Raw genomic sequence first — 12,253 nt, forward strand, 5'->3', positions numbered from 1 at the left:
CCCTGGGACGCTGAGCTGCACTTCAGCTGATCGGGAAGCCCTTCCTCTTTGCCCCAGCTCAGCTGGAGTGCGGTGCAGCCTCCCTGGGCTGCGCACAGGGCAGCTGGGCTGATGCAAAGATGAGCGGCTGCCCAGCCAGTGGTTTTAAGCCCAGGTGCACCACACGCCACGTGGGCTGGAACAGAGGGGAAACTGCCTGGTCAGCTGGCCCCGGTGTTCAGCAGAAGCAAAGGCTGCACCACGCTCCAGCTGAATGGGAGGCTTCTCCTCTGCTCCAGCGCAGGTAAAGCATGGTGCACCTGGGCTGAACACCATGGCCAACTGACTGGGTAGCTGCTCCTCTTTGCTCCAGTGCAGCTGCACCACACTCAGGCTGGAGAGGCTGCACCTCAATCCAGCTGAGCTGGAGGAAAGAGGAAGGGCTTCCCAGCCAGCAGGAGAGCAGCGCAGCTTCCTGGGGCTGAGCACAGGGCAGCTGGGCTGGAGCAAAGAGGAGGGCTGCCTGGCCAGCTGGCCATGGTGTTCAGCCTAGGCGCACCCTTCTCTGCAGGAGGGGGGAGTTGGCCCCAGAAGAGGCGCCCGCTGGGGCTTCCCTGCTCCATGGGGGGAGTGGGGAAAAGTCCTAGGAGGAGGCAGGTGCAGGGAACTCCCTGCTCCTACTGGCACCTTGTTCCCTGTCGCAGAACCCTGTCCCCTCTCCCCCCACTGGCTCCCTGTCCCCTGCTGCAGAGCCCTGTCCCCTCTCCACACCCCAGAACCCTGTCCATTGCCCCCACTAACATTCTGTATCTGTTTGAAGGGGCGCCAAATTATTAGCCTGCCCGGGGCACCCACATGTCTCAGTCTGACCCTGTCTGCCAGGGTTTACCTCTGGTGGGCCCCCTCACCACTGTCTTTACCTGTGCCTTTGTGGGTGCGGGGGATCGCAGCTCCCATTGGTTGTGGCCAATGGGAGCTGCTTCCTAGCCAATAGGAGCTTTGATCACCCATTCCTGCAGAGATGCAGGTAAATATAATGGCAGTAGCCATCAGAGGCTAACCTCTCCAGTGTAAGTCTGGGAACTCCATCTTCTCATCTGGTTCAGTTTTTCTGCACTGTTAGTATTCACACAGCCCAGAGGTGAGGAATTTTTCCTTGGAGGGTAGAGAGAAATGCATGTAGTGTTTTAAAGCCCCAGCTGGGATTATTTAGTTAGGATTGGTCCTACTTTGAGCAAGAGGGTTGGATTTGATGATCTCTTGAGGTCTCTTTCAACCCTATGATTCTAATAAGCATCCATACTGAGATTTAATCAAAACATGCCTAGAGAAGATATGGAGAATTCAGGTAGTTCTGTATCAGTTGTCATCAGCTGCCTCTGCCAAAAACAGCAGGCACAGATCCCAGCCCAGAATGGGGAACCTTCTGTTCCATGATGATTGCAACCCCTATTAGTTTCTACACATCTAGTTAGTAGTGGTGCTATCAGGAAAACAAATTCTGCCCATAGAGCATGTAACGTACAATACAGTTAGCAGCATATGAAATAGACCAATCAAAAGTGATTAAAATAATGGAGACACAAGGGTGTGTCTAGACTATAGGGTTTTTTTTTAAAAAAGTGGCCTTTTTTTAAAAAAAAACCTGTCCCTGCGACTAGACTACTGCCACATTCTGTCGACAGTAAATTGAAAGAATGTGGCGGTTTTGTCGACGGCAGTAAACCTCATTCTACGAGGAATAACGCCTTTTTTCAAAAGTCATCTTTTGAAAAAAGGCATTATTGCATGAAAACAGGGCTTTTTTGAAAAAAAGCATCTAGATTCTCTTTTGAAAAAGTGAGCTGCTTTTTTGAAAAAATCTTCTTGTTGTTTAGAAGCGCTTTTTCGAAAGATACTTTTGAAAAAGCCTCTTTCAAAAGAGGCTTGCAGTCTAGACATAGCAATAGTGGGACTATATATGATTAAAAACAAAAACAGCTCTGAAGCAGCAGAGTTTTTAGATATGTAATGTTGCCCGGAGGTGTGTGTCTGAGATGGGAATGTTTAATTCCTTAGATTAGATTAGATCATGTTGACAATTTATGGCATAATAGTAAAAGCCCTAAAAGACAGTGTTAGAATGCAGCTACACATGAACATTACTGAAGTCTCGGAAATGGCCAGGATTTTAAAACCAATACAACTGTTTGAAAACCAGATCTGCCATCTTAAACAGTTGTAGAAAAAATGCAGTTGTCCATAAAATTCAGTTGTCCATAATATGATTCCATCTGCTCAATATATTAAGAAGGTATATTTTTCAATCATGTACATGTTGTAAGTAGTGGAGGAGACTTTCTTGAGGGTGTGTTTTATTTTCTTTGACCCAGACACACACCATCTGAGGCCTCTCAGGCAGACTGGAATAATTTTGAATTACATATACATTTATATCATTCACATAGACTACCCGGGAGAAGAGATATATAAAAATTAAGTCTCTTACCCTCCTAATCCCCATAAACAGATACAAATAAAAAGAAAAATGCAGATCTCCAACCACAACTGAGAAAGGGGAAAAAGAACTGAGGTACTGTCAAAGCTCATACTGTTAATTATTATTGCATAAAATGCAACTTAAAAAAGAGAGGATGTGTAGAAGCTTTAGGCTGTCCATTAAATGCTACTTATTTGTGGTATCTTTAAAAAGAACTGAAAATAGAATCTACATTCACTATACTAACACAATTTCACAAAACCATAGATAGAATATTACTGTTCCCAACAAATGAAGGGAAAAAACACCAGAAAAACAAATCAAAATTCCCCAGCAAAAAAATTAGGCAGAATGGATGATGAATTGATAACTCGTTGTAATCCAATATGATTTCTCATTGTAGTGGCTGAAGATCTTTTAAACCCCTCAAATGATTCATCAGGAAAGAGTGAATATAATCATAATTATAAAAATATTTATATTAAATGAGGTTTTAGGGGGGAAGAACCTCCCTCTATCAACTCCCAGACTGGAAAGTTCACTTCAGCTACAGAAATATTCTTCAAGTCTGTGTTCCTGTGGAATAGAATACATAATGTGCAAATTCAGCACTAGAGTGCTGAAGTCAGTAAATGGGTATAACTCTTACTGAGGTCAATGGAAACCATGCAAGTTTATGTTAGGCTTGAATTTGGACTACAACCTTTTCCTCAAGAGTAAAAGCGACAAGGAGTCCTGTGGCACCTTATAGACTAACTGAAGTGTAGGAGCATAAGCTTTCGTGGGCAAAGACCCACTTCGTCAGTTGCATCTGACGAAGTGGGTCTTTGCCCACGAAAGCTTATGCTCCTACACTTCAGTTAGTCTATAAGGTGCCACAGGACTTCTCATCGCTTTTGCAGATTCAGACTAACACAGCTACCCCTCTGATACTTCCTCAAGAGTAGTAAAGCTTTGCTTACATATTGCCAAAATTACTGTCTATACTCTTTTGAATAAAACAAGAGTGAAAGAGTCCAGAATCTTATCTCAGTTACATTGTTATAACTTGGTATAGCTCCAGTGATTTCTCATTCACACTGATTTAAATCAAAATAATCCCACTGATTTCAAAGTGGTTACCTTAGGTTACATCAGTGTAGTTGAGATGAGAGTCTGAACAAACCATTCTAGTTAAAAAGCCCAGATAAGTCTATAGGTAAGTAGAAACGTGAATGAAATTTAAAACAAACCAAAAACACAAACACAAACCAACTTACTGTCAGTAAGCGTAGATCAAGTTTTCAGTCAAAATTTTAAGATTGCACTGATGTTATGCCACTCTATTCCTTTACTAAAACCAAGCAACCAGAGATGATTTTTAGGAATGTTTTCAACTGTCTATTTTTTGGGCACAATATATTGCTTTTATTAATATCTTGTTGGTGATTTATAGATGTTCACATCTGCCTGATAACACTGTGTTTTATCGTCTACACTTTTTACCCCACATTCTGAATTTTTTTTCCAACTTTTCATTTACCTTGAAGAAAAGAAAGAAATCAGTATTTCACCCAATGGCTTGCAAAACGTTGACCAGAGAATTGTCTCTTACCCCCAGGAGATTTACTTACCAGATGATTCCAAAATTCTAGATTTCACGTTATACTTGTTACAAGAGAGTCACAAAGGAGATACCAGTAGAGGCCCTTTATTTTCTCTCATCACCTCCCTCCCCTTCTCCACTTACAGCTGTACGAGAATTGGGAAGAAGGAATTTCAGAAGGATCTGTCTCTGCATTATCACTTCTCTTCAGGGATATAGAAAATCCTCACACAAGTTTATACCTCCCCCCTCAAACCTTTCAAAAAACAAATCATCTGCAGATTCACACAAACCAAAATCAGATGATTGGACCATAAAATGGAAAGTTTTGAACCAGTGGCTGTGGTGGACCTCCCCATGCTTTATGAAATGGACTTATAGACTTATGCCTTGGACAAATTATCTCATGTAACTATCAATCTTAATATCTTAATCCCCTGGGTCTGTATATCTTATTTTGGTGTATGTATCATTCTCATGTGTAAAGTTAGATTTATGGAGTATAGAATGCTTTATGGTTTTAAATGTGCAAATAAAAGCCATCAAAGGTGTTACCCTCAATGTCTAGATGACCAACTATAAATACCCTCTTTTGTCTTTTAAGTCTTAAGAGTGGTTGGTGTTAGGAAATCACATGTCTACACCAACTGGTAGGGGCAGATCAAGTAATTGTCCATGGAAAGGTGGTATCTATAAAACAATAGGAAGCTAGGAGTTTCTTTATCTGTAGCTTGCATGGCACACCCAGGAGAATAACTAAAGACCCAAAGGAAAAGGAGACTTCCCTGGTTTTGAAGGCTTTGCTGGAAAAAGAACAGTTTTAGGGTGAGTTTGTAATAAATTTGTACTGAAGTTTTATTGTTAGAATTAGCTAAGCATTTTCTTTTCTTTTAAATTGGTAATCAACTTTGTTCTACCTGTTTTCACTTACAACCTCTTAAATCCTACTACTTGTACTTAATAAAACCACTTCTATTTACTATGAAGCCCAGTGTAAATAATTGTTAATTAGGGGAGCAATCAGTGTATACATTTCCTTTCATTGTTAAAAGGGGCTTACTTAAATAATTAAGGTGGGGTTCTGATCTGATTTGGGGAGTGGTATCCCATGAAGCTGGGCTCAAAATTTTATTTTCCTTTGACCTGAAGAATCTGTACTGCTCTGCAGGGCAGTGATCTCAGCTCTGTGCCTTGGCTGGGGGAGACAAGGGAGCTGGTCCAGCAGGACAGGGTGGTGAGAAGCCACTGAGAGCAGGAAGGTGAGTGTCAGTGGCTTTGTCAGCACCCTGGGAAGCACCCCCAATGGGTCTTCTGTGACCACACCCTGTCACAGTGGCATCTTCAGAGCCCACAGAGAATGGATATTTAAATGTCACATAACAAAATACAAATCCAATCTACAAATGTATCTGGAATTTTTTTTTAGTCTCTGATCACCAAAATCATAACTGATATTTCCCAGGATTCTATCAAACTGGCGGTTCATAACATGAGCATATGTGTTTTACGACAAAAGTTTATGGCTCTGAACTTGTACTAGGAAATTTCTCTTACGGGCTTCTGGTTTCTGTAGAGATAAACTAAAGTAAGAGAATTCTTCACAAAACTTACTCAAGAGAGATCCACAAAGGTCTTTATCAGGTCAGAAAATCTACTGTGAAACAGAGGCAGTCTAAATGAAGAAATTACAGGGGGGGGGGGGGGTTCTTTTTGGTTTTGTTTGTTTTTTCAGAACCTAGACCAGGTCTTCTGGATGTGTCACCTGTCAAGTAACTCAGACCAAGAATCTTTATAAAACTTCTATTTTCTTTTCTGCATGACTCTCATAAGAAAAATAATACTTATATTCAGAGAACATTAGACTCTAATCATAGCCAATAGGGCAGATTCCTGGTTTTGAAAATATTTTTTTATAGAAATCCTGTTTCATCCTCCTAGCCAAATCTTCTCTGTGATAAAAAAGAACTTTTTGTAGAATCTCTTGCTCCAGACAGAAACTGAAAGTGATCTGAGGAAACGGGAATTTATTTCAAATTATCTCCTGTCCAGAAAAGCTAAAAGAACCTACAATATTTCTCGTTAAGCAGACTGTAAAGATCAGCTCAGCTGGTAATGTCAGCTTGTTTACAAAAATGAATAATGCTAACAAAGAGATGAGTTTGAAAAACAGAGCCCTTCTAATGCTACTGGTCTTCTGCAAATGAAACCTTTACTGCATACTACAGCGTATGTCTACACTGCAATTAAAAAGCCACAACTGGTCAGTACCAGCTGACTTGAGTTCACAGGAGTTAGAATGAGGAGTTTAATCATGTTACAGACATTTGGGCTTGGGCTGTAGCCTGAGCTCTGGGACCCTCACAGGTCCTAGCATCTGGGCTCCAGCCTGAGCCTCTATATCCCAATTAAACAGCTCCTCAGCCTAACCCCTTTAGCCTGAATCAACGGGCATAAGCCAAGTACAGGTTTTTAATGGAAGCGTGTATCTACTCACATTGTTGATATGACTCCATTAGTGCTTATCACTTATTCCAGAGTTTGTCAGAAAAAGCAATAGTATTTTCCTGCCTCCTCCAACATGATGGATATTTTCACACTATTCAATAAAGTTTTTCCTCAGCTTCCTGTCAGTCTGAGACAAAGCCCAATCATGTCAATGGAAAGCCTCACAACAACTTCAATATGCTCTGGCTCCGGCTGTTTGGGAGCTGGAGAACAAACTTTTTTGATTCCTATTGATCTCAGAGGGCTTTTGGATCAGGATTTAATCAGGTAGTGTCCCTCCTTGCCCAGAGAGGAAGCACAGCAAGAATACCCATATACATTACACTTTTGTATCTAGATTCCTCAGGATTAATGTTTCATTTTAAGCCATCAGCCAAACATTCTTTCTTCCAATAGCATTATCTATATTCTGAGCATATTGTGGGACTAATTCAACCAATTCTTAGTATCTGTTCTTTTCAGACACACTTTCTGTTGCTACATATTCAATAGGGAGGATAGATATATGAACGTTCTGATATTTCCATCTTTTCCTCATGTTTCTACAGATCCAAGTGGCTTTAGGACTCCGCCCTAGATTCTTTTCCATATCAATTAGAAGATAACTTTTTACTTTGTGCCCTGATTAACAAAGCTATGCACAGAGCCCTGAAAAACTATTTCTTTGAGTCATGACCTTCACTGTGTTCTGTAAGGCATGTAAAAAAAGTATAAATTAATAATTTTCAAATTCATAAAGGGATTTACAAGCACAAGATCCACCAAAAGTGAATTAGACTTTTTCTCTGAGATCCTATTGGTGCTTTTGAAAATGTTCTCCTAATGCTCTAATTATGCCATGATTGCAAAATGGACATTATCACTTTATCACACACATCCTCAAAGATGTAGGGCTCTTTGCCCATTTTGTGGGCAGCCATAAGAGACTTTTTCACCAAAGAAATAAATAAAAACACAAATGTGCACAATCTCTCAATACTTTCTACAAGCTCTATGTCAGAATGGAAAATAACAAATAGTGCCACAGCCCAAGTTCCAGCCACAAACCATGTTCCACTCAGAAAGCTTTACCTCCTGAAGAGAACAGAATGAAACACTATTCTCAGTATATTGTGCAGCTGTTCAAAATGTGACCATACATCATCTGCTGGACTCCATGGGCCTGGCTCTCCTCCACAGGTACTGTATACCCATCGGCAGGACTGGATGAAGGCACAGGCAAAACAGGCACACATGACCCTAGCTCCCAGAGTCATACAGTGGAATTAGTAATTAAGTTTAAAATATGTTGCTAACTCTCATGATGACTCATTAGACTTACAGGCCAGAAGGGATGATTATGATCTTTTAGTTAGACTTCCTGCACATTGCAGGCCATAGAACCTCACCGACCCCTGTAATAGACTCCTAACCTTTGACTGAATTATTGAAGTTCTTGCATCATCATTTAGAGACTTCAAGTTACAGAGAATCCACCATTTACATCAATTAAACCTGCAAGTGACCATGCTACAGAGGAAGGCAAAAACTAAAAACAAACAAACCCCAGCCAATCTGATCCAGAGGAAAATTCCTTTCTGGGTCCAAGTATGGTGATCAGTTAAACCCTGAGCAAGTAGGCAAGACCTACCAGGCAGATACCAAAGAAAGAATTTTCTGTAGTAAGTGAGAGCACTTAACACCTAGTCATTAAAAAAATAAATAAAAAATGTGAACAAAGCATAAATGATGCAGTGATGCTGCCCTGAATCTGCACACAGCTTCTGGTAGAGAGGACAGCAGCCACAAAAGACAGAAAGGAATGTCCCTGGTACTGCCTCCATCCCAGAACAGACCAGGCTCCTGTGTCCACGAAGGCCCTGGACTAATTGGGAAGGACTTGGAGGATGCCTTGCTGAGTTCTATTGGGCTGGCTTCCCTTTGGTGGGGCTCATATCCCATTTTGGATCCCCCTCCTTCACTCTGGCCTATTGGCACCAAAAGGCAGACAGAGAAAAAAGGGTGGCATTCTTTCAAGTACAAACCACTTATGTTACCAAATCAAATTATACTCACGGTGTATTGTCACATTTTCATAACATGCTTTATCCCTCTCCTTCTTCCATGCTGTGACCAGTAGTGAAATAATTAACAATGTTGATGTTTAAATTATTGTAATTGCGCATTTGAGATACCACCCCACTGAGATAAAAGGGGTAGTTCACAATTCTCTGAAATTGTTTTGTCAATTTATGCTCAGTTCATGTTTTCATGATTTTCTTCACAAAGTCTCTTGACTCCTTTTTTTTTTTTTTTTGAAGAAAAGCTTAGACTCTGAAAAACTAGGTGACAGCTTAAAAAAACTTTGAAATTGTCAGCTTGACACGATCCAACAAAATAAAGACCTGAATTATAGATTCATTGTCTTGGCTTCTATTGAGATTAGGCTGCTGGATCATTTGAGGCATAGGAAATTTTTTCACGGTCAAAAAAGGCATTTTTTTAGCAGCAAGATAGCTAACGTATATTAATTATCTTGCTATAAAAACTTACCTTTTTTGACAGTAAAAACACAGCCATAGAGTACTATAGCCCTCCGCATGCATTAGGTATATTCCGCTGAGTTCTATTTTTGTTAAAAAGATTCCACAAATTAGTTGATGTGGGCTCTCAAGGGGGCAGATTTTGTAGATAAGGTTATGTAATGGCCTTCTTTATGCTTCACCTTCTTCTCTATGTACTCAGAAACTGCTTCTCAGATCACACCAGTCTGCACTGGTGTCAGCTGAATCACTGAAAAGGGAATTTCTTATTTGAGAATTCTGTTCTGTGACTTAGTTATACCAATGCAAACTGCTGGCCTTTAGTAACAACAACATTCAAAGTACCCATGTGGTGTAATACCATTCAAAGTTAGTTAGTTGAAAGTTCTCAAACCAGGAATGAGAAAGAGGGAGGGAGGAATGGAGAAGAAATTATCCTGCTGGAAAGCATAGAAATCCTGGGTTCCTAGTAATTATCATTTGCCTCTCTGACATAACAGAGAAATATTAGCCACCAGTGCAATGCTATTACTGAGTCACAGACAAAAATTGCCAGGTAAGAATTGCTCTTTTAGTGACAAAATGGGGGGAAAAAAATCACTTTTTACTATTACAAATAAGCAAGAAGAGGTATATAAAGAGTGATCACTTACTACTTGAAGTAAAGAAAGATACCCAAATCCTACATTATCAAAGTTTACTTTCACGTTTTTCCATCGCGCACTTTCATTGTTTTTTATGAGTTCCTCGCACTGACTATAATTGTTGATTCTGTCGACATCAAACCTTTCATCAGATGTGGTGTTAACACAGTAGTAGAACTTCCCAGCAAACAGATTTACTCCCATGATGCTGAAAATTAGCCAGAATATGAGACAAACGAGAAGCACGTTCATGATGGATGGAATTGCTCCTAAAAGGGCATTCACAACCACCTAGTACACAAATACAGGGGGGAAAAAGAAAAGAGTATAAGAGTACTTACTGCAGTAAAATAATTACATTGTTTTATCCATCCTTAATCTAATTTTTATTAAAAAGATAATACTAAAATGTTCATGCAATATGTCAATGACAATAGTGTTACTTTATTCTTTTAAATATTTAAAGATTTCTGGGAGAACAACAAAAAAGTGAGAAAAACTAAAATATTTAAATGAAGAACAAAATAAAAACCTGGTGGCAGTGACATGAAGTCTTATATTGATGTGCTCTATAAAAGAGAGAGAGAAATGTTAAATATAAATACAGAAAATTAAAATAATCTAAATTGATGCAATAAATTATAATGTGCAAACTTAAAAATGATTAATCACATGTAGATTTGTTCAATAGGCCTTTGAAATTAAAACTGAAAACACAATACTAGAAATTTAAAAACCAAGACCTACGTTAAAAGGATTATTCAAGATTATATAATATCTTTATTGCCTTATAGATCCATGCATAATGATTACAAAGATCAATTTCTTTGCATAGGTAAGCAAGACAGTTTTGCAATATGTGTTTATTTGAATCAACATAGTTTATTTCAAGCTCCAGTCTTGTTTAATTTATTGAGTTTAATTCAGCAAACTTATTTTAAATGAAACAATTTTTTAAAATCAGTGAATAAACAATTCAAAAATCAACAGAAGGGAAGTTGATAAAAAAAGAATTGAAAACAGCAAATGCAAAAGAGCACAGAGCTCTTTGATCAGACTTATCAGGGATTAAATTGACTATTAAAATACCTTTTAAAAAGTATCTTCCAATATAATGCAGGGTTTTAGTTATCAGTGAAATACTAAATTTCTATCTCTGCTTTTGGGAGGAATATATTTGCTATACCACAGGAAGTATTATTAATTATTTACAGTGAATCTTGTATATTGTAGGAGTCCTTAATTCATCAGCCAGCAGGTTATCATCCAGAAAAAAATTACCCAAGACTTAGTTTACACAACAGGTTTTGCCAACATATTTATGCCAGTTACGAGTGGGGGGAAAATACCTTACTGATAAAGCAATGCCACCAAAAGCTTGTTGTAGATGCAGTTTTACAAACAAAAGAATACTTTGGCTGGACAGCTAATGCAGTTCTGGGGGGTGGTTTAAATATGCAACAAAAACGAGTAGTCCTGTGGCCCCTTAGAGACTAAACAAAAATATATATTATATCATGAGCTTTCATGGGAAAAACCCACTTCATCAGATGAAGAATTGGGTTTTGCCCATGAAAGCTCGTGATACTATATATTTTATTGTTCGTCTCTAAGGTGCCACAGGACTACTTGTTGTTTTTAAAGTTACAGACTAACATGCTACCCCTCTGAGACTTTTATGCCAACAAAGGAACTCCTTTGTCAACATAAGCTCGGTCTCTAATAGGGCACTTTGCCACCATAGCTACACCTGAATAGCTATGCCAGCAAAGTATTAGTGGTGTACACAAGCTCCTAATCACCACCAGCATGTGATGGAGGGTGAAGGGGGAGGGGAAAGAAGAACTGATGGCTGGCTTCTTCCCCTTCTTCTTCTTTGAAATTCCAATGCTCCACAGATGAGAGAACTCTCTCCCTCTTGAGGATGAAAGTCCTGCAGGGCTTTAAAGCCACAGCACTAATCATCTGTGATTTTTAACTCATCCAGTGAGTAGATTTTGCTGAGAGATATGAGATTTATCTAAGCAATAACAAAATCACATAGGGTTTTCTGTCTTTAATTTACAGCTACTTGCCAACCCTATTCCCTAAAGGCAAGATATGACAATAGTTAGCTACACAGAAACGTTAAATTGTTTTTTCCAAATATACAGTGAATAATTCATGTGCCTGTCAAAAAAGCTACAAAAATTGTGGGGGTGTGGTTGGCTAAACAGCTGAGAATCATTTCTCTCCTAGGTCTCTGACACTAAATCTACTGATTTATTGTTTATTTGTGATTTTTTTGAACTCAGCACAGAGTACCATATGGGACACTGTAAATAACAACTGATATTTAATTTACTAAACAAAATTTAATATACGGGCCTGATTCTCAGTGATGCTGTTCCTGCAGAGGGGAAGGACTAAAATGGGGGCTATAGAGGTAGTTTTAGATGGCTTTAATTTTCCTTTGCCCTCCCTGTTTCCTTTCCATGCAAGGGCCTTTCCAGCACCCCAGTGTAAGTAACAGCAATCTCAGGGATGTTCAGACTTGTTC

At 39.3% G+C, this 12,253-nt stretch overlaps 1 protein-coding gene across 1 annotated transcript in view; it reads right to left on the bottom strand.

The window, feature by feature from the left end:
* Positions 1–12,253, bottom strand: part of LOC102463247 (sodium channel protein type 1 subunit alpha) — a 120,073-nt gene that overhangs the window by 19,322 nt on the left and 88,498 nt on the right. The window contains exon 21 of the mRNA XM_075933529.1: positions 9,724–10,005. Within this exon, the coding sequence (XP_075789644.1) occupies positions 9,724–10,005 (282 nt within the window). The remainder of the gene's footprint in view (positions 1–9,723; positions 10,006–12,253) is intronic.

Source organism: Pelodiscus sinensis, chromosome 7 (assembly GCF_049634645.1).
Source record: "Pelodiscus sinensis isolate JC-2024 chromosome 7, ASM4963464v1, whole genome shotgun sequence".
NCBI lineage: Eukaryota > Metazoa > Chordata > Testudines > Trionychidae > Pelodiscus > Pelodiscus sinensis.